Consider the following 23,443-nt stretch of genomic DNA (forward strand, 5'->3'; position numbering starts at 1 on the left):
CTTTCCCGCCACTTCCAACAGGAGCATACGGAGGCTTATTGTAATCAACGAAACGAAACGGGATAACACACATAATAAAAATTAAACTGTATTCAGTGAAAATGAGTTTATACGCACAATATTTACAAAATATTTGCTGAAAACAATATTTAAGCAATAAACCACCGCCGGAGACGAAACTTTACTAGTATTTGTATCTATTTATTTGTTGCTACCCTTTTACATCGGGGGCTCACTAATTAGTAATTAGGAGCTGCAATAAAATTATTGGAAAAAGCACATACTATATAAATAAAAAAAGAAACAGACAATTTAAAACTTAAAGGAAGTAAAAAAATGAAACTTTTTAAAACTTAAAGAAAATACAAAAAAACAACTTTTGAACTTAAAGTAAATACAGGAAATAAATCTAATCTACATAATCTCTTCTATAATCCATGACATCAATACGAAACCTTTTAACAATTCTATCAATATATTTACATTTCAGTCGTGTATTTAACACCCTAAAACATTTGCCGAAAACAACGGGATTTTAATTAGTAAACGATTCGTTTCGCCAAGTAAAGATAATCGGAAATCTGCAATCACGCGGCGAAACAAGGGTCTTACAGATACAATAATCACAACAATCGGACGAAACTTGAGCAGTATTTTTAACTTTCAGTCGTGTATAAAACTTCATAAAACAATTATCTATAATTAGCAAAACGAACCATTCACTAATCATAAAACAATTTTCTATAATTAGCAAAACAAACCATTTACTAATTAAAATCCCGTTATTTTCGGCAAATGTTTTATGCCGTTATATACACTACTGAAAGGTGAATATACTGGTCAAGTTTCGTCCGACAGTTGTGAATATTGTCAGACCCTTGTTTCGCTGATTACAGATTTTCGATTATCTGTAATTAGCGAAACGAGCCATATGCGTAATAAATATTATTATTTTCGGCAAATATTTTGTAAATATTGTGCGTATAAAACCTATTTTTACTGATTACAGTTTAATTTTCATTATGTGTGTTATCCCGTTTCGTTTCGTTTCGTCGATTACAATAAACCGCATACAGAAAGTCATCCCCCGGAGTCATCCACACTTCTTTCGCGCCTCGTCCTCATTCGCATTCAGCTCCTGTTTTTTTCTGGGTTTTCTGCCCTGTATTTGTCATGAATTTGTTTTTGCGTATCTGTTAACCGACTTAATTAGTTGATTATTAGCTGAATTGCTGTGTTATGTCTGTCATCGTTTAGGCCTATTTGAAGTTTTGGACGGAACTTGGCTCAGTGATTTGGAACTAATTACCAGATAACCGTCGCGATTCTGACAGTTGGTATCCATAGTTATTAATGTAGTGAACGATTAATCAAAAGATATGACGTATTCAGTACTTAGTATGATTGGCTTTATGATTGAAAGTTACGCCCTAGAGTCTTTTTACTGCTTTGTAATTGGTTAGAGTTTTGAAAATGAATAAAGAGAGTTTGAGTTGGTCTTGGCGAATACTCCACGACAGACGCAGTCGAGTGCAGTCCTGGAGAGACTTGGGGCGAGCCTTGACGCAGTCTAAGAGAGTCTTGGGTCAGCCTTGTGATAGTCTTGGGGACTTTTCCCCAGGGCGCTGTGTCTTATAGAGTGCTCGATTGACCGACTAAGACGAGAGCTGAAACGTATTTCGTTGTGTGTGTCTTATTTGACTGTAAAGTTAAAGTGACTTTCCCGATCCCGTACCTCAAGGGGACGAGATAGAGAGACGAGACGAGTTTCCCCCCTGGCAAGTGTGGAGAACCCCGAGAAAGAGATTTTCCCCCTGATATATTCATGCCAAAGTCACTCGGAGCTGAACATAAAATTGCGTAATGGTATCTGATGGAATAAGAATCCTGGCAAAGTTGTATGCATTGTGTATTAAACTATCAAATAAATGATCATATTCACAATCATGTCAATAGTTCTCATCTCTCTTCATCAAACAACGAATGACATCAACACGAGTTGCATACACAGTAACTTGTTTGAGTTGATCACACTCCACTTGAGTGCAAAAAACGGCAGAGAATCCTCGCAATAGGGGGGTAGGATGTTCTCAATATATGTCTGAAATAGGGGGTGTTTTTTTCTTCAATATATCTGCTCTAGGGGGTACTGAATTTACATTGCGTCCGCAAAAGGGGGTATGGTTTGCTAATGTGCTGCCAGCCCTAGGGGCCTATTATTTTTTAGCAAGAACGCACATGGTGTAAGGTTTTAATATGGAGTGACCCTCGGGTAACAAGTAAACAAAGAACGTCGCGAAAAAATAATAAACCTAACGAAATTCCACCATGCAAAACTGAATGAATAAATAATAAAATAACTTACGTCTTAAACTGGACGACGCGCAATTTGTTCAACAGTTTGCAGATTGTGACAAGAAATAAACAAGACCCAAGTCAAATAAGTTTTGTTAAAGTGTCGATGGCGTTCCATATATTACGAAAACAATTCAGGCAACAGACGAATATCTTCTGTGGTGTTGTGGAATTTATACTGTGTCTGCGGAATTGAGGGTTCGAAGTCAGCAGTTAACATTTTGTTAGAAAGTTTCACAATTAAATCAAATATCCAATGATACCAGTATATTTATTTCATTATTTTAACAACTTGCAATGGTGGAAGTTGATCAAACACGAGTTCTTACACCTGAATAAGTATTAAATATTTGTCCACACATTTATTCTCTCAATTTAACAACCTTGTAATTGTTGGAATTGATCAAACGCGAGTTGTCTACACCAAAATAAGTTTCAAATACTTGTTCACACATTTATTCTCTCAATTTAATGACTTGTAATGGTGTACAATTATTGAATGAGAGTTGTCTACACCAAAATAAGTCTCAAATATTTGTCCACACATTTATTTTCACAATTTAACAACTTGTAATGGTGAAAGTTAATTAAACGCGACTTGTCTACACCAAAATAAGTCTCAAATATTAGTCCATACATTTATTCTCTCAATTTAACAATTTGTAATGGTGTAAAATTATTAAACGAGAGTTGTCTACACCAAAATACGTCTCAAATATTTGTCCACACATTTATTTTCACAATTTAACAACTTGTAATGGTGGAAGTTAATTAAACTTGACTTGTTTACACCAAAATAAGTATTAAATATTTGTTGAGACATTTATTCTCTCTATTTAACAACTTGTAATTGTGGGAATTAATCAAACGCGAGTTGTTTACACCCAAAATAAGTATTAAATATTTGTCCACACATTTATTATCACAATTTAACCACTTGTTAATGGTGGAAATTAATTAAACGCAACTTGTCTACACCAAAATAAGTCTCAACTATTTGTCCACACATTTAGTCACAATTTAACCACTTGTTAATAGTGGAAATTACTTAAACGCGACTTGTTTTATCAGTTGACATCAATGCAACTTACCCGCAGACAGTGCACAACAGAGTATAATTATTGAGCAATTATTAACAGAAACGTGTCTTGGCATTAGGGTTAGGGTCGGGTCAGGTATGGGCAACGGAATTATTAACAGGAACGTGTCTTGACATTAGGGTTAGGGTCGGGTCAGGTATGGGCAACGCAAATGGCAAACACCCAATTGGCAAGATGTACACTAACGGGTTATGGCATGCATATAGTTTACACAAGTAAAAACACAAAATTGGCAATTTTTTGGACAATTGTAACTCAATAATAGAAATATGTTGTATTTCTATATATATACACACTATATAGTCTCATCAAATGCAAACACAACCAGACAATCCATCGTGGTCTTGTGGGTCAGTTGTTGACATAGTGATCAGGATGACCCAGGTTCAATTTCCATGCCTGCCTGTCTTTTCTCGCAACACTAATTTGCAATAAAGCTATATATGACAACAAATCATTCATTTGCATGACTATCCACATGGTTCAGTGGATATGTACAATGCCAGCAATGTGAGAGATCCAGTACGGTTAATACTACTTTTGAATGCTAGTGAGAACAGTGCTCCTATTAATGGGACTTAAATCCTATCACTTGTGTGAAGACTCTCATGGTACAGTGGACAAGACAGTGCGCTGGGAACTCAAAGATTGCAAGTTCAAATCATGAAGACAAGATATGAAAGATGTTAAAAACATAAATAGCAACTCCTCTATATCAAGAATTCAAGTCAGAAATACAGAGCACAAGAATACATTCTCACATGGAAGCCAGTCGTAGCCAACGAATCGTCGCAGTACCAACACAGATAACAGCTGTAAGTCACATGCAACAACAGACACGAAAATGATTGCTGCTCTCCAAATAGGTCCTTTCTTTTGTATTGACCCCCTAAGGATCGCTAATTCCCCCTTTCTAACTCTTCCCCCAAAAATAATGTATCGCCCCTTTTAGAATGTATTGACCCACAGATTAATGAATATTCATGAGCACAGAAACTGCTACGTCATGAATAAATTAGCATAATTTAAAAAAATGTGCATAAAGTGTAGGTACGTCTTCTGAAACCCTGCCAAAACCTGAATCCGCAAAAATTATAATTTGTAAATATATGTCCGCCTTACCTATATACAATGTTTGTAAACACCCGCCATAAATGCTACAGCTCGATGTTTATGACGACACAGCACTTCCTGTGACGACACAACGCCGCCATGTTGAAAGTAGTTCCAAACAAACTCCCGACCTGCCGCGTCAATGAGATCGGTGTTGAAAGAACGCCGACCTGCAGGGTCAACGTATCATGACCTAACAAGTTCGGCAGTCTTCGTAGATCTTCGTACGCGTTCGGAAAGCAGAGATTTAATAACTACTTGGTGCAATATAAATAACAACAGTTACAATAACAATAACAATAACCTCTTCCTAAACAAACAATGAAACATTTCACCAGTGACGCCACTTATTTACGGAAGTTTGAAGTCGCCTGTACCCGGGCGTCTGTACTCGCCATCCGTAGGAATTGTTTGCTTGTTCGTTTGCAATATTAAGTTGAATCGAATCGAAGTCATGTTTCCCGTTTATTAGGGAAAACATATAACTTATTACATGTGATGCCAAGAAGATTTTCCAGTATGAAAATTATATATCAACAGTAAGAAATGCAAAAGCAGCGTTAACAAAATTAAGAATTAACGCCCATAATTTAAAAATAGAGAAAGGACGATACAAAAAAATAGCTTGCAGTGGTAGAAAGTGCACTGCTTGCGACCAAAATGAGATTGAAGACGAAATGCACTCCTTACTTGAATGCATGTTGTATGTAAATGAGGGGACTGAAAAATTGAAGGAAATAAATTTAATACATTGTAACAGCACAAATGCTAATAATTTTCTAACAAGCAATAGCAGCCAAACAATAATAAAACTAGCAAGCTACATCTATAACCGCTTCAGTGCCAGAGAAGATCAGTTCAAAAACTACCAGCTGCCCCTACATAACATTTTTTTTTTTACTTTTTTCTATTTTAGCACTTCCAGTTTGGCTACTTTCTCAGTTCTTCATCTTTACTTCTTCATTGTAATTTTCCAATTTCCGAGTCATTATCCAAATAATGGTACGATTATACAATACAAATTATTAATATTAATAACATTATTATTAAACAAATATTATTGTTTTTTAATAATAATAAAATATCCAGAATTACAACTGACGCCATTTTTGTTTGTCTGTTTATTAGATTACAATTTTCATTTCTAATATAAGCTGATTTCTTTCAAAACAACAACATTCTTTTCATCCCTTTACGTCACACAATTGATTCATCAAACGAGGAAAGGTGTACCCCACTTTAATTTGATTTGTTTGTACATACCTTATTTATTTATTTATTTATTTATTTAATTAATTAAATAATTATTTATTTATTTATTTATTTAATTAATTAATTAATTAATTTATTTATTTTTATTTATTTATTTATTAATTTATTAATTTATTTACAAAAATAAATCGACAAAATCGCCACTGTCGGGGTTGTGGTTGCATCCAATATATACAAACTTAATAAATAAACAAAATACGTACATCTACGTCGGATTTTAGTCAGATTAATAGACACTAATAATATCTCACATTGATATAAGTGATAAAACAATGATATAATATAATTATAGAGATAATGAGAATTAGTAGAAATTATTGAAGTGGGAACGTAGGAAAGCCATTGTACCACGTGATCTATTTTCTTCACCGGAGTCACATGATCACATTTCAAAATAGCCTTGCTGAGTGTCGTGAACTCGAAGCAGTGCAACGGTAACTCAGCTTTCGCCATTTATTCCCTCCCATATTTTATTTTATTGAAAAAAATAATAAAATAAACAAAAGACTGTGTGCAAGTCTACTCTAAATTCTATAGGTCATTACTTGTCTGTCATTGAAACTAATTTGTTTGCGTCAGCATTGAATTATTCCTCAGTCTGAGATAAGTTTTTTCGTGTCCTGGAAGCCAACCCTCCGGCCTCAAACGAGGGCCCAGTCAAAATTAATATACTTTCATAAAACGTAGCCCATACCGCAATGTGAGCAGCCCAGAAAATATTGATATAGTCCGCGTCCATTGGAGTTAAATACCAGGAAATAGAGTACTTTCTGTCGTACGGGAAAAACACAATAAGTATGAGTCCGGAGTTCTCCGAATTCCCAGCACCCTCTGCGGTTATCTATTTTTAGATCGTCTACAACAGTTGCATTCACACCATACCACTATACCATGCAGTAGGCAGTATAAGGGTAAGTTGATGTGTATTTCATGAATCTGTACGGTACGGGGTATGTAGACACACTCAGTGAAAGTCGAAGCACAGTTAATGTCGAGATGTTATACGACGACGTGCGTTTTAATGGGTATATATGCTCTGGGTATACTCTGTGTACAGCGGTGTTGGTGATACGGTGTACTAGTGTGGGTTTTAATACATTTACCGCACAAACTTTGTTTACTACAAATAGGATTAACCACCTTCTACGCGAGAAATTTACGATGAAATACCACGACGGCACGCAAGGAACGGCAGTCACGTTGAAGGGCGGTAGTCACCACGCACGTTAGTCGTAAACCCCATAGTTAGCGACATCGCTATTACAGCGGCGTTTAGTGGGTGTGTCTGTGTACAGCGGTGTTGGTGATACTACTAGTGTGGGTTTTAATACATTTACCGCACAAACTTTGTTTACTACAAATAGGATTAACCACCTTCTACGCGAGAAATTTACGATGAAATACCATGACGGCACGCAAGGAACGGCAGTCACGTTGAAGAGCGGTAGTCACCACGCACGTTAGTCGTAAACCCCATAGTTAGCGATATCGCTATTACAGCGGCGTTTAGTGGGTGTGTCTTAAACTCTGGTAGACCGACGCACCTAAACATACACTCACAACGAGTCAAAGCAAATCCACGAATGATTTAGCAATCAACATGGATATTCTTTCATTTTAAAACATGAATATAATTTAGTATGAATATAATAGTAGAATTGTGTCAACAACCTTTCCCTCTTAATGAATGGTGACCCACCAGTAAAAGATTTTTTATCTTTCGACGAGTATCACAATTTCCAAGTAATGGAACCACGTGATCTATCATTTCCAAGTAATGGAACCACGTGATCTATCATTTCTAAGTAGCGTCTAGAGATGTGTTCGGTGTTCTGAGTGCATCTAAGCAATCAACAGCAACCAGACGCATTACATTCTAAATAATTATATTAGTACTATTTATTATATAATGTTCCTGAATTTTTTATTGATACATGTCACTATAAATCATGGACACAGAATTAGAAGTACTGATCCATGTATTTGGAATTTCATCCGTAAACTGACCCTAGTTTGGGATTATATATAATCTTAGTCGGACTATCCACAATCTTGGATTTGCCAACCACGCTGTCCGGTAATGTTGACGACCAGACAGAAATGGTCGTCAAAGTGTTTCTATATTCGCAGAATGTTTGAATATATATTCGTTTTCCGTTTTGTTCACATATTTCATTTTATTGCAATTTATTATTTCTTTGGATTTGCCAACCACGCTGTCCGGTAATGTTGACGACCAGACAGAAATGGTCGTCAAAGTGTTTCTATATTCGCAGAATGTTTGAATATATATTCGTTTTCCGTTTTGTTCACATATTTCATTTTATTGCAATTTATTATTTCTTTGGTGGCATTTTTTGGGCTTCTGGTAATCGAAAAATCGTCTAAACTTAATTAAAACTAGAAGGATATATAATAGGGAACTGGACCACTTTATTGTAGGGGTGTTTTTTCAGGGTGAAAATGGCCTCAGCCTCATTTGGCTGGATTGTTGAAATCACTTGGGAGCATTTTTTGCGGGTGGAGGGGTGTTATGCGGAGACGGGTGAGCATGAAATCGGTTCCGTGAGCAAATTACAGTTTCCATGGTAACCAGATCCAAATCTCTACTAACATTTAATGGTATGGTCGTTGCATCAAAGGCCTGCCCGTAATTTTATAGATGAAACATAATTTCCAAACTTTAATGGGTGTGTTCTGTTGTCAAGGGCAACCCCTTTCCAAAAAATACAAGAATCCATCAATAACTGCCAACAGACAAACAAACAGACGCTACCAAAAACATTAGGCTCTTTTGCGGAGGTAATATACTAGTATGCATCAAACTAAACATCACATAGTGTGTACGTGTAGTATGTTGAATGGTTCGTAGATCTTAGGTTGCTGCCACAAACATATATTCGTTTTTTGGGCTTATTAATTTTGTTTTTTAATAATCTAGATTTGATAAGTTATTACTTTACTTGTCATTCATTGAAACTATATTCTTTGTGTAGCATTGAATTATTAAACGAGGGCCCAGTCAAAATTAATACACTTTCATCAAACGTAGCCCATACCTTGATGTGAGCAGAAAAATATTGACGGGCATATTAAAACTATCTCGTCTGCATATATTTAATGGTTAAGACATATAAATATAAATGGCAACCAATACCCATATCACTGAGTTCGTTACTGAGTCCATTTCGCGGCAAACAACCGTGAAGAATGTACAATCATGTCTTGTGATGAGTTGACATTCTGAAGTTTGCTTCTTACATATTGTTCGTCCTTGTTGTCCGATACACATGATAGTAGATTTGCGTAATGATTTCCTCACATATTAGCAATATTCTTGTAGCCATTAGATCCGTCAATCGATCGTGAATGTTGTTAAGACTTCTTGGGCTTACATACGTTTTTTTGAAACAAGTTAACATTCTCATCAAGGTGACTACTTGCAAGAGCATCAGCCCTCATATTACTTTTATTTTCACAAAGTCTCAGAACATATTTAAATTTAGCTCGAGTTTAACGCATTAAATCGGACAATGGACCTTACCTAGGTCCTCCTAACTCGTGCAATCGTGTGATGATCTTTTACATAATTATTTGTTGTATGCCATTAGTAGCCGCCTCTGTCAAGGCATTAACAATTTCATCACAGAGTGTATCAATCGCCAATCGATGTCTTACATCCAGGCAAGCAGAATCTCGACAGGATAACACATCATGAGGTAACGAAATGCAGGACAGCATAGCCTCCGTCTGGTGTGCATATTTGTGAATAGCAGAGTTATTTGCACTAGACTAGGCCTTAAATTTTGGTAGACAATCACAGTTACATTTAATACTCAATGGGAAATGATCTGATCCAATATATTCGTGCAGTATTTTTACGTTACTAATAGACCTGGTATGGTGAGTCTCACTGTAATACATGAAGTGCCCAGTGCCCCCAAAAGACAACATCAGAACATATGAGGCTATTTCCTGTGCAGAAAGAATCAAGTTCTTTACTGAACTTAGAATTAACTTTAGCATTCCAATCCCCAATGACGAGAACACAATTAGAAACTGTGTCATCAATAAAACCACCTACTTTGTTAGATATTCAATGTATTCATGGTAATTGTACTCACTGTCAGTAGGCATATACACATTAATGAGAGTCAACATATTATCCATATTCCCTATTTCTAATCCTAATAACCGAGAATCATTGTAACGTTTAATTTTCGTGGATATAAGTGTTTTCCTCCACAGTACTGCTACACCTCCGTACAGGCGCCCGACACGTATTCTCGATTCCTCATCCATGCCAGATTCCTCGACAGCATAGAACTCATCACTAATTTTAGGTAAAAATTCAAGATCAGATTTGGTGAGCCAGTGAGACATATATCACAGTTAGAACATAAATCTTAGGCATTTTCAACAGATGATTTGACACCGCGACAGTTATATGAGGTGATAGTTAACTTTTTATTCATCATCTTGATTGATAATATTTACGTACAAGTATGCCAGCAGGCCATGAAGAGGGCGTAAGCACTTTCTCCATAGAGTCACGTGGTACAGTAATCACAAATGATGCGTAAGAATTGAACTTAGAGTTGAGTTTCTCACACTTTGCATATATATGAATCAAACTCTTCATATAATGTATTGCTGAATCAGGTACAGTCTCTGGGGCAAGTCTGGTTACAAAAAGTTTCACTCCAGATTTTGATTGAACAGCTTTCAATTGGAAGCAGTCTCCTGCATTTCCGATTGTTACCTGGGTACGGTTCCGGCTTCGTTTTTTTCAAAGTGGTGAAAACCATTCATACGGCCTACAGAGCTCATTCATGGGGTGACACGTATACCTTGTCTGCATACTTGTTTTTGATGCTTCATTAGCCCCATGGAACGTGCAGGCTTTATTGTAATCAATGCATTAGCATAAGATATCGATTTCCTCTTGGTATGAATAATATATTAATGATATGAGCAGGTGTACTTGCCTGTTGATCACAAGGTTTGGCCCCGGTTACTGCATCAATAGAGTCACTTTAACTGTTATGTAAAAGAGAGTCGTATCCATTAGGGACAGGAGTTGTAACCTCATTCATAGTAGAAAACTCTTGACGCAATTTTTTAATGGCTTTTTAGCTCCGCTGTCGACTTTGTCGAGCGGAACTTATCATATGAGTGATTGTCCGTCGTCGTCGTCCGTGTCAATGTTTTACTTTTTCGATTTCTTCTTGAAAACTACAAGCCTGAATGCTTTGATACTTGGTGCATATGTGCCTTGGGTAGACCTCTCTTAGATCTGTTCATTTCACGTTGATATCTTCAATTCTCTAATTTTGGTGAATATTTTTGTCATTTTTGGTAAAAAGTGATATTTTCGACTTCTTGTTAAAAACCACAAGTTCAATTGCTTTGATATTATACATATAGGTACGACATGTTGACCTCTCAGATTTGTTTATTTTGTAATGATATCTTCAATTCTTTAATTTTGATGAATATTTTTGTAATTTTTGGTAAAAAGTGATATTTTCGACTTCTTGTTGAAAGTCCAATTGATTTGATATTACATATATAGGTACTACATGTAGACCTCTCTCAGATTTGTTCATTGAATGATGATATCTTCAATTCTCTAATTTTGATGAATATTTTTGTAATTTTTGGTTAAAAGTGTTATTTTCGACTTCTTGTTGAAAACCGCGAGTCCGATTGCTTTTATATTACATATATATGTATTACATGTGGACCTCTTTCAGATTTGTTAATTTCGTGGTGATATCTAATTATCTAATTTTGATGATTATTTTTGTCATTTTTGGTGAAAAGTGATATTTTTTAAATCTTGTTGAAAACAGCAAGTCCGATTGCTTTGATACTATACATATTGTTCATTTTCTAATGATATCTTTAGTTCTTAATTTAAATGTGCATTGCTAACAACGGAGCTATCTCAGCCGACAGGCTGCTTGTTTGTTGTTACAGCGACAATTTAGCTTTAGAAGGGTCATCTCGCCATGGAGTGCACCCACTTCTTTTTCTAACTTTACAACGCTATCAGCACACGCCAGAAGCAATTGAATCGAATTTTTTAGTTGTTTTAACTCTGCACATAATAACTTAATATCCTGCATAGTCACTGATCAACGTGTGTAAAGTCGATAGGATGCAGGTTTGCCAGATTTTTCACAACAAAGCAAGGTAAATCATTCCCGTCGGCTTCGTGAAGAATCGCAAATTATTTTGTTTCTTGTGATGTCCTTGACGTTTAATAAACTGACTCGAATGAATAGTGTTTTCACACAAGTCGTATAGTACTCGTTCAGCAGACTCGATTTCTTGATCTTCAAAATGCTCCATACGCAGCTTTGTTAACATGGTAGTAGTCACGACATCTATCTTGTTAGTCAAGAAGCACAAAAGCTCATTAATCACGATACCTGCATGGCCTACTGCGATCGATCCAGTTTCTTTTTCCTGTTTATCGTCTCTTGACGTATCACCCCACATGACATCATTCCGTTTCTTGTCACATTTTGGACACAATTGCAGGTCGCCATTGCACAATTTAACTTGAGAAGCAAAGACGCGACAGTCCTCGTACCGAAGCAGCATAATCATCGATAGGAATGCATTCTGTGATTGATTTCGGCTGAAAGGACGAATTTTTGGGTTGTTCAGTAACACAGATCCTTCTTTTCTACCCTGGTCGGTGCTACCCCAACACCTAGGAGCTCATGCTCTTTCTAAACCATTATGTGGTGTGGAATTGTGCATATTGCGCTACTCTTCTGTTGCCACCTCAAAGATAAAGCCATCTGATTTCTTCAGGATGACCTAATATAGCCTGCCTTAAACTCAGACAGTCAACAACCACTTTTTGTTTGTGTCTAAATAGATGATAGTGGGTTGTTAGTCCATGCATAACGTCCTGCGACCATTGAAATCCCGCCACACAACCACTCTCAATAAAGAGCAGTATGAGTTCTACATCTGTTTTGTTGAGCGATGCGTCTGGCAGGATCCAGACCATACTGGTGTTTGCATAGAAGATCTCAAGGGCATCCACGAGGAGGAACACATCTATGTGGATTTATAGGTCATCATAGGTCTCCCAAACCTTTTGTGCTCACTGGTGTTTTTGTCAGTTAGCGTGCTGTAGTATGTTTCTTTTAGATGGAGATGCAAACCGCTCCCTGTACTTAGCCAATTTGCTTTTAATGTCAAGGAGAGTCAATAGAAACTGGACACTGTTGATGAACTGCAGATATACTTCTCTGGGTTGTTAGAATTGCAAAGAAACCTGCCCCCACCTTTGAGATGGCGTGTTTCATGGCTTCTTCTTTTCTCATACTGGAGTGCGCTATAAAAAGTCTCAGCTGCATTAGGGTCTCTGTGTTTCACAAGAAGATTTGTTTAGCCATCACAATATATGACAATATAGCAATAGCTACATGCCTTGTGCTGCTGTATTGTCTGACTCTTGCTTTTTACTGGGTCCCTCCCTTTTTGTTGTGATGACAGTATAGATGATGAATGGGGTTGGTAGCTGTTTATGATGATTCTGGAAGGAAAGCTTGCTTTCACTGACCTATTCCACTGCATCCTGGTGCAAGTCCATGCGTGCGAGTTGGCCACACACAGTTATTGAGAGGAACTTGACCCTCCCAGAGGACACAGGCCAGGAAACATATGGGATTCTATTTATTTTAGAATACTTGGACTTCTTACAGGAACTCTCAATAAGTGTCAAAATTAATTAACCAGGGTTTACTTGGTTTACATAGCCATGTATGGCAATGGGCAGTTAGAATATACCATTGAGAAATATTTTATTGGCTCTCCCAAATGAAAGCCCACCTCCTCATTATTTATGAGCCATGGCCTATTTGAGGGCTAGTAATCTTGTACTTTGGTTGTCTAATGCTTTGATTGTCTTGTGAGACGATGCTTTCATTAACAGTATTAATAAATAGTTATTATATCGTGAACTACATGTCAGATCATTGGTATTATACTTGTGTCTTCACACTATCCAAATAATAAGTATATTACCTCTGTATTTCAAAGCAACATTACAAAACACAATTGTGCCACGTAATGGATATTATTTGGATTATATTGTTTTCCCTTCCATATTTACATGCAAATAGACACTGGATACAACATCTATGTATGAACATTGCAATTCTATTTAAACAAGTATGTGAAATCGAGAAATAGAAACAGAGATATGTACGAGAGACGACTAACATGAGCTATTCAGTTTATTACGATGACAACTATGAGGTCTTAACTTACGTACACTAAAAACTTAAATACATCAATAGTCGGGCTGTATGTATAGAAAGTGACAAAGGTTGAGTTATTTTATTTAGTATGTCATCATAACTTTTCAATGTGTTATGTTTTAGTGAAAATTAAGAAAATGTCTCGATTGAAGAAGGATGGTACTCCAGATATGAGGTACTCATGTAACAGAAGTGCATATCTGCCACCTGGACGCAATGTCGGTGGTGGGTACGACATGAGATCTTCAGTCAACCGGCAACTCTTCAATGAACCACGTCAAATGACTGGTGGGCCAACCAGAATGGATGGCAAACCAGACATGAGGTACAAAGTAAACAAAGAAGCAGCCAAAACCAAGGTTGTATATTCTCCTCCAGTTGCATCAATGAAGGTTACAGTGCCACATGTGGGACCGATTAGACGTGATGGGCATCCTGACATGAGATACAGCGAAAACCGAGCACATTTGCCTTCCAATCCCTTAACCAAAGGGCCAACTAACGTTGATGGAACACTTGATATGAGATACACGGTGACTAAGAAAGCTGTAGATGCCAAAGTTATACTACCTCCCCAAGCTGAAAAAGTGACGCCAACAGGGCCAACCAGCAAAAAAGGACAACCCGATATGAGGTACCATGAAAACCGAGCGCATTTGCCTTCCGGTCCCTTAACCAAAGGGCCAACTAACGTTGATGGAACACTTGATATGAGATACACGGTGAATAAGAAAGCTGTAGATGCTAAAGCCCGGCGGGCATTATATCCAAAGTTAGATATAGAAGATGGTAAGTATTTCTAAGTTAATCTAAATTTTTGAGAGACCTTCGCAAATTAAAGTGATTGGGAATGATTTCAAATGACAAATTTTTATTACATCTTCAACAGACTTCTATGAAAGAGCCAAAGAAGACGCTATCCCTGTTATGAGAATACCACTAAGAGAAGACTATCAAGATGAATATGAAGATGACTATGATTCAGATGAGTACTATGATGATCATGATCATGATGCTCATGATCATGACGATGATGATCACTTGGCTTCATCAGACACAAGTGAAGAAAATATCCCTGCTATGGTAAGTCAAGTGATAACAATTTAAATATATTTATGAAAATGTACACAACTTCACCTATTGATTATTAATTTAACAGTAACAATGTCAATGTGATAGAAGATTTTTGTTGAGGTTCATTTTGTTTACATTTGTTCAACTTTGCCTTTAGCGTAAACTACAGACTAAAACAGAACTCATCAATGAAGATGGAAACTCTGGTAAGTTGAATGTTCAAAAAATGATTTATTGCAACACTAAGCAAAGCAAGTACTATAAAGTGTATGTAGGAAATCAAAAGTGAATAAACAACATTTCTAAATCACTAGACAAGGTATCTGTATCTGAAATATGCCTTGGAACATCTGGTATTGTTTGTTGATGCTTAGAAAGTCATATATATCCGTTTTGACTTACTTGACCATGCATATGTTATTAATTGACATGTGGTAAATGGTATGTGATATGATTGCCAGCTGTTAATTCAAATGATGTTATATACATTTTGTACTTAGAATAGTGACCCGTACCCCATAATTACAAAGGCTGCTTGAGTTCACTGTGGTTTAGTGGGGTGTACATTATTGTTATTATTTTGTAGCCAGTAATTTGCTTCCATTATAAAGCAGAAAACGAAACAGTTTCAGTGTTACTAGCTGTGGCTCCATATCTCTTCTAGTCTCAGTCTGTATTCTTTGTGATGGTATTTTAGTCATTTGTGATACATTTGGGGTCATTACATTTGTTATTTTCAGAAGAGCTATGGTTCCTCCCATAGCGTAACACAAACGTGCGACGCTAAATCTCATCGCAAATAAAATTTGATAAAGCATCTGAAAATAACAAATTTAAAGACACAAAATATACCAGAAATGACTAAAATACCATGACAAAGACTAGAGACCGACAGAGCTATGGACCCGCAGCTACAGTGTCACGCTGGCCACTGAGTCTGAATAATTTAAATCGTCATTCTTGAAATTCGTTTACACAATTTCATATGGCAAAATAAAATGAGAATAAAAGATTTAATCTAGTTTAATGGACTGTACGTAGTCGTGTCGTTACCTAATTTCACGAGTATTTTCAAAGTATCAGGGTAGATGTTATTGGCAACTGTCAACTTTGATCAAGATCTGAAACTAATAGAAAATCTGTTTAGTTCAAAGTTATAAAATCAAAAACAATACATAAAAAGCAAAATGTTGCATCCACATTTTGAAAAGAAAATTGTACTAAAAAATATGTATTCTGTATTAGACAATCAGTTCATTCGACAAATGAAAATTCACAAGAATTTGTTTCAGCTATTAGAACATAATGATAGTGCTTTTATAATACTAATTTAAGAACGCACTTCAAAAACAAAGATTGCAGTTTCTCAGGAGGCAACAGTACTGTTGACTTCTCTCTCCACTGCACACCAACTAACTATTTAAGTTGATTTGCCTACAAAGCAGAGCTTGCAACTTGATAGCTGTTCATAGAGGGCGTTTTTTACTTTTCATATAATACAGTAGCCACACAATGAATATAATAAGGCAGTTCGTATTTGTCTCAGTGAATCATTAATTTTTGATAGACACCTGTACAAAATACTTGAACAAAAGCCAGCTAAGATTTTCTTTTATCTTGCATGTTTTATGATATATCTGAATTACTTTGAATAAAGCTGGAAATTATATCCCTTAAAATAATTAAACAAATTAGGCACCAATGTTTTTGTAAGATATTTACATCTATCAAGGGCATTCGGTAGACTGATTCCCCACTGTTGTTTCAACCCCAAAACTTGTTTGTATTCCAAATTATTTTATGACAATGCATATTGATAATGAAACAAACTATTATAAAGGGAATAATATTATATAACAAAGGGCAAGGTCACCAGAGTTCAACTATGTTTTTACTAGATCATTAACATGACCGAGCGGCCACCATTGTAGCATCATCCGTTGCTAAATCTAGAAGCGCGCAGGATAGAAGGAACGCCGCGAACGAACGCGCTTCGGCTGACCAACCACACGACGCTCACCGCAATAAAAATCTGTTGTTATTAGCAATAGCCATTTTATATCATGCTGATTTTAGTATTAGATTGTTACCTCATAGTTTGTCTTCTCATTAAATACCCTCTCCTTTATTTGTTTTGGTACGAGGCCGGGCTAAATAATGGGATACGTTATTGCAAATAATACAGCAATGACATCATAAAATTCACTAGTATTGATAATGTTGTGATATATTATGAGTTTATTACGATTATACCTCAAAGTATGCAAGAAGACAGTACAGCGAAGGTCGATGCGACGGCGTACTGTCTGAGTGCATACTTTGAGGTATCTTCGTAATAACTTTATTATCATACATCTTTTCCTTCCAAGGATACATCATGGGAATGCCAAAATCCAAAAAGTTTAGAACAGAATCAGCGAACTTCTTTGGTTGGAGGTCGGTTAAACCCTGGTGGCAACCATGTTTGTTTTTATTATTAGAGGACGCTTGCGCGCGTACTATCATTTCATATTTGAATTTCGCATTTCCTTATAAGTTGGATGAAAATACCCCGTTAGCGGCGCGTTGTAACTAATGGCGTTACGATGACAGATGTATAATAATTTATTAAATTACAGAATATATTCGTGTTTGGTATAGCAAGCGTATTGGGATTGAACAGAAAACAGTCTGCAACAAGTTGGCATGCGCTGAAATAGATGAAGTTAAACTACATGTGAACATAGAGCGAGATAACTACGAACCTATTGAGTCTGGATGGCGAGTTACCCAAGTCAATGTGGGAGGTAATAGTTCCATGCTATGTATTATGTTTGATGTATGCTATAAATCAAGTCATTACATTGCAGATGCAAACTATAGTATGTGTGGGCATATTAGGGAATATGACCTGACGTTGTTATTGAGGATAACATTTGTATTATTGTATCGTGCCATATTTAGCTACGAATCATTATGTTCAGCTATTGGATTAGTGTGTTATTGTTGTTTGTGATCTGGTATACGGGCAAGCTCGATTCGGCACAGGGGAATATTCAAATGGTATTGTGATATGAGACAAATTTTAATACAACACGGGAAAGAAACAACAAACATCAAATATTCCAAAAAGTTAAACATGGTTTTGTACACAGACCATTGTTTCGCCAAATCTTAATATCATGGACATTTGTTGTAGATAATGTCATGGTTACATGGTCAGACTATTCACCAAAATTCCCATCACTGGAGAGACACATATTGCAGGGAGGTAAGCAAACCAACATATATTTTACAGAAATTACCGGGTGTATCAGTGAATGGATTGAATGAAATATACATATTCGTAGACATATAACCACATATGAATAAAAGAAACTTCATTATACATTTCGCGTTTAAACTAGGCACATTATCCCAATACTTTATATATGTTTATATGTTAAAATCAAAGGTCAAAGTCTCAGTATATGTGTATGTATGCATGTTCGCAATATAACTACAGTGGGAGTATATACATTGCTCTTAAACTTGACTCGCATGTCTCTTATGTTATCCCAACACTTACATTTTAATGTTAAAACAATATGTATAAAACTGTGGCTGTGAATGTTAATATGAATATATTTATGTTATTCATTTAAATTTTAGAAGAGATAGTCTATGGACCTGATGTAATACATGGAAGAGTAAAGGAATCAGCCGAGTACATCATTGGATGCATTGCCTACCATCATGGAGACATTACGCAGTATACTTGGTACCACAATGACAAGAAATGGAAGAGTGGCAAGAACTTATCTGTTGTGCATGTTCCAGAAGAAGGCACATACTGGTGCAGGGTTTGTTATTTTGGGAAAGAGGAAGACTCATCGAAAATTCGTATCATCAGTATAGTGGATACACCAGGTATGTCACGTGTTGCCAGTAAACAATGGAAATATATTGATTGTAAGTAAAAACAAATGTGTGATAGTGTGCAGTTATTTCTGTCTACTTTAATATGGTATACTTCAATATTTTGGACTAACATGTGTTCATTCTTTTCGAAACACATGACTTTCCATCGTGGCTACCTATCCCAGAGTGCATGTATATATCCTTCGTATATCAGTACCTAATTCCTAATTTGGAATTCTAGCACCATACATTAACAGTGTACGGTATAATCATATTGCAGCTGACATCAAGTTGAAAAAAGAGGATCTGACTTTTGAAGAGGAGATTGGTGCTGGCACGTTTGGTACTGTCTGGAAAGGTAAATGGATGTGCGTACCAGTGTCTATCAAAGTCGTGCCAGGAGTATTAACCAATGTACCAAAAGAAGTTAACTTATGCAGGTAAATACCATGAGCTTCTCAATGTGTTTATTGCATCTACGAAGTGAGGTGACGTCATTATTACTGAACCTTTGTGTTATGTTATTTACCGGTGTCTCATTTTTGCAGTAGAACATTTTAATTTTTCTAATATGCAAAGCGTCAACTACAGTCGATACAGACACAATAAACATGCAACGCCATTTGGCGTACACGTATATGTCAAGCATTCTTAAAATCTGCATGTACAGGAAATAGTCATGCTGTTGCGTCCTCGGTTGTACTTTCTTCTGTGCTCATTTGAAGCTGGTTTATTATTATTATTATTATTATTATTATGTATATTTTGTTATTTATATATCAATGTTGCGTCTCATACAGTCTGTTAGTTATTGAATATGTTATCCAAACTTCCAATTGTAGAAAACTTCGACATCCAAATATACTGTCTCTTATTGGTGTTGTTTTAACGAAGGTTAAATTCTACCTTGTAAATCAGTATGTAAACGGATACGATTTGCAAGAATTACTTCACATCTTGCCCAAAGAGAGTCAGGTAATGTTGTAATACTAAAGTATTTTTTTAGTCATAAACATTCGATGTTAGCATGTGATCCGAATGTTCGCTAATATATTAGTATATACACCAATCAACAAGATTAACACTTATTTATTATTTCGTATATCACAGTTAAAATATTCTGCCAATGGTTACGTCATCTATCAAATTGCAATCGGTTTGCAATACCTCCACGGGAATGGTATCGTCCATATGGACTTAAAACCAGCCAATGTGTTGGTATGTACGACTAATTAATTAATTATGTTAATTTATGCACTATAATATAATAAACTTAAATTCAATGATATAGAAGAAGGCAGAACGATTGTCTGTAATTATATAGGGCATATATCACTATGCATAAAGTCTACTGTACATTTCTTGTTCAGCCAATAAGGTTTACTTTTTAATGGCATGTACAATATCCTGGCCAGCTCAAGCGGAAAGGATTTTGGAAATATGGTTATATATGGAACGAAATAATATGATGGGCTTATAATGGTGCTACTCGTACATCTCATTTTTTACCTACAGGTTGAATGTGGTACTAATAAGACATTCATCTGCGACTTCGGTTTATCAGAACAAAGAGAAAAGACGAGTTCTTACATGCAAAGCACAGAAACAGGAAGTTCATTGAAAGGAACTATTGCATTTTGTTCCAAAGAACGCTTGGAAGGTAGTAGTATGAAATCGCGCCCATGTGTTGATGTCTACGGATTTGGTTGCATTATTAATGAGGTATACAGTAGGAAACGTGTGTGGGAAGGGCTCGGGCTGCCAGAGATAATGCTTAAAATTATGATGGGAAAATTTCCAAACTCGCAGTCTATAGCCAACGAAAATGTCAGAGCACTACTAAATCGGGTATTTGTGCCAGCAGAAAGCAGACCAACTATTTGTGATTTATTGCCAGAGTTGAAAGGTTTAGTACATCCCAAATATGCTTCATGGGTTTAAATCTAGTGGCATTAGTCATAAGAAATGTGACAATATAAAATACGTCGATTAAAAGAGGGACTGGACACTCAATAAACACTATAATTTTTGACTACTGTACTACTGTGAGGGAAACTTACAGTGTCGTGCATGAAGCACTACTGCTGGTTTTCTTGCTAAGACAAATTTTGCTTATTCTGAAAACTGTCCACTATTAAATGTCCGGCAATTGGCGCTTTATTTTTGTCGTTTTATTTCTCGTATTTCTAAATGATCTTTTACAATCTAGTTCGACGGTTTCTCCCTGGTGGTTCGTTTTTGCCACCTCATCACTCGCATAAATTTCGTGAGTGTGAGAGTATCCAATTCCAAGAAATTACACATACGTTATTTGTTTTTGTTTTAATTTGCCTTAGAATAAGACAGGGGTCGTAACCGTTTGCAGTGAGTACCAGTATGACTGGCATGCCGATTTAGTTCTAAAGGTTGTTTTTTCTAAGTTAAAAGTTTAATAAAGGTCAGAGTTTTTGTTTTAATTTGCCTTAGAATTGGACAGGGGTCGTAACCTTTTGCAGTGAGCACCAGTATGACTGGCGTACCGACGGGGTTCTAAGGGTTGTTTTTTCTAAGTCAAATGTTCAATAAATGTCAGTTTTTTTTTGTTTTAATTTGCCTTAGAATTAGGCAGGGGATCGTAACCTCTTGCAGTGAGGACCAATGTAACAGGTTTGTTTTTCCTAAATTAAATGTTCAATGATGTTAGAGTCTTTGTTTTATTTTACTCGTGAATCAAACATCATTGTACTGCGCTGTACTGTACCTGTTTTGGTATCATTTTAGTTGGTATAGCGTAACTATGATAGAAGACAGGATATAGTATTAATATAGATAGCATATGTATTTGATCATCGTCGTTGACCTTTGTAGTCATGATAATTATTCAAGCATAACGTTTACACAGCAATTATCAAGATGGTACTAGTCACTTTATAATATCCAGCATAAAGGTATGCTGTGCATGGATAAAATTAACATTATATTCTTGATACTTTTCACCAACATTTGTGGACTTTATTTGTAATGTAAGGTAGGGAAGGGGAACAACTAGAAATATTGTAATTGTGATCAGGGCATTCTATGTAAGTTATCTTATTACAGAATCAGACATTATAAAAGAAATGTATTTTGTTTTCTCGTTTTCTTCCTACTCAATACCGCACGCATTATATATTGTTTTGGATGAAACAGTATTTTTTTGCGTTTTATTCGGAGCAACACATACATTATTGACTTTTTGAACATTAATTTTTATCAACGGATTTTTCTCTGGTGGATTAGATGAATTTATACTTTCAACTTTCAACAAACATAAAACATGATTTGTATCATTATATCTACAATTTCGATACTCAGTATTAAAATGAACACATTGACGATGGAAAGCGAACACTATCTTTTTATTATGTACTAGTAGTTGTTAATTTTGTTGTGCACCTGGGTCATTGTAATGTTAACGTGATGTATATATATGTGGGGGTATATGGGCAGATGAGTTGTTTTATTATGTATATGTGTCGTAAATAGATATGGATTGTTTTAATGTGGATCACAGTGTTTATAGAGTGGTAATAATGTGCATATGAGTCGTCATTTCGTGTATGTGCATGGGTTATAATGTGTGAATGAGTTGTTATAATATAAATATGGGTTATAATGTGTGAATGAATTTTTATAATGTGCATATGGGTTATAATGTGTGAATGCATTTTTATAATGTGTATATGGGTTATAATGTGTGAATGAGTTGTTATAATGTGTATATGGGTTATAATGTGTGAATGAGTTTTTATAATATACATATGGGTTATAATGTGTGAATGAGTTTTTATAATATACATATGGGTTATAATGTGCGAATGAGTTTTTATAATGTGTATATGGGTTACAATGTGTGAATGAGTTTTCATAATGTGCATATGGGTTATAATGTGTGAATGAGTTTTCATAATGTGTATATGGGCTATAATGTGTGAATGAGTTTTCATAATGTGCATATGGGTTATAATGTGTGAATGAGTTTTCATAATGTGTATATGGGCTATAATGTGTGAATGAGTTTTCATAATGTGCATATGGGTTATAATGTGTGAATGAGTTTGTATAATGTGTATATGGGTTATAATGTGTGAATGAGTTTTTATAATATACATATGGGTTATAATGTGTGAATGAGTTTGTATAATGTGTATATGGGTTATAATGTGTGAATGAGTTTTTATAATATACATATGGGTTATAATGTGTGATTGAGTTTTTATGATGTGTATATGGGTTATAATGTGTGAATGAGTTTTTATAATATACATATGGGTTATTATGTGTGAATTAGTTTTTATAATGTGCATATGGGTTATAATGTGTAAATGAGTTTCTATAATGTGT

General features: G+C 35.7%; 1 protein-coding gene across 1 annotated transcript; it reads left to right on the forward strand.

Annotated features, from left to right (window-relative positions):
* The first annotated feature begins 6,696 nt into the window (after positions 1–6,696).
* On the forward strand, positions 6,697–22,448 carry LOC102810158 (uncharacterized). The gene is made up of 11 exons (XM_085492869.1): positions 6,697–6,751; positions 14,252–14,917; positions 15,018–15,211; positions 15,360–15,408; positions 17,821–17,988; positions 18,381–18,452; positions 18,833–19,090; positions 19,362–19,521; positions 19,924–20,056; positions 20,192–20,299; positions 20,597–22,448. The coding sequence occupies exons 2-11, from the start codon at positions 14,266–14,268 to the stop codon at positions 21,020–21,022; spliced, it is 2,220 nt and encodes a 739-aa protein (XP_085348995.1). The 5' UTR covers positions 6,697–6,751; positions 14,252–14,265; the 3' UTR covers positions 21,023–22,448.
* Positions 22,449–23,443: the final 995 nt, after the last annotated feature.

The sequence above is a fragment of the Saccoglossus kowalevskii genome, chromosome 18 (assembly GCF_978046115.1).
Source record: "Saccoglossus kowalevskii chromosome 18, keSacKowa6.1, whole genome shotgun sequence".
NCBI classification, from domain to species: domain Eukaryota; kingdom Metazoa; phylum Hemichordata; class Enteropneusta; family Harrimaniidae; genus Saccoglossus; species Saccoglossus kowalevskii.

Bases quoted from the DNA above. Each gene is read 5' to 3' on its own strand.
- LOC102810158 (XM_085492869.1), top strand. From the start codon at position 14,266: ATGTCTCGATTGAAGAAGGATGGTACTCCAGATATGAGGTACTCATGT. The intron at 18,453-18,832 runs GTAAGCAAACCA...TTTAAATTTTAG, and splicing joins GAGACACATATTGCAGGGAG to AAGAGATAGTCTATGGACCT. The intron at 19,091-19,361 runs GTATGTCACGTG...ATCATATTGCAG, and splicing joins CAGTATAGTGGATACACCAG to CTGACATCAAGTTGAAAAAA.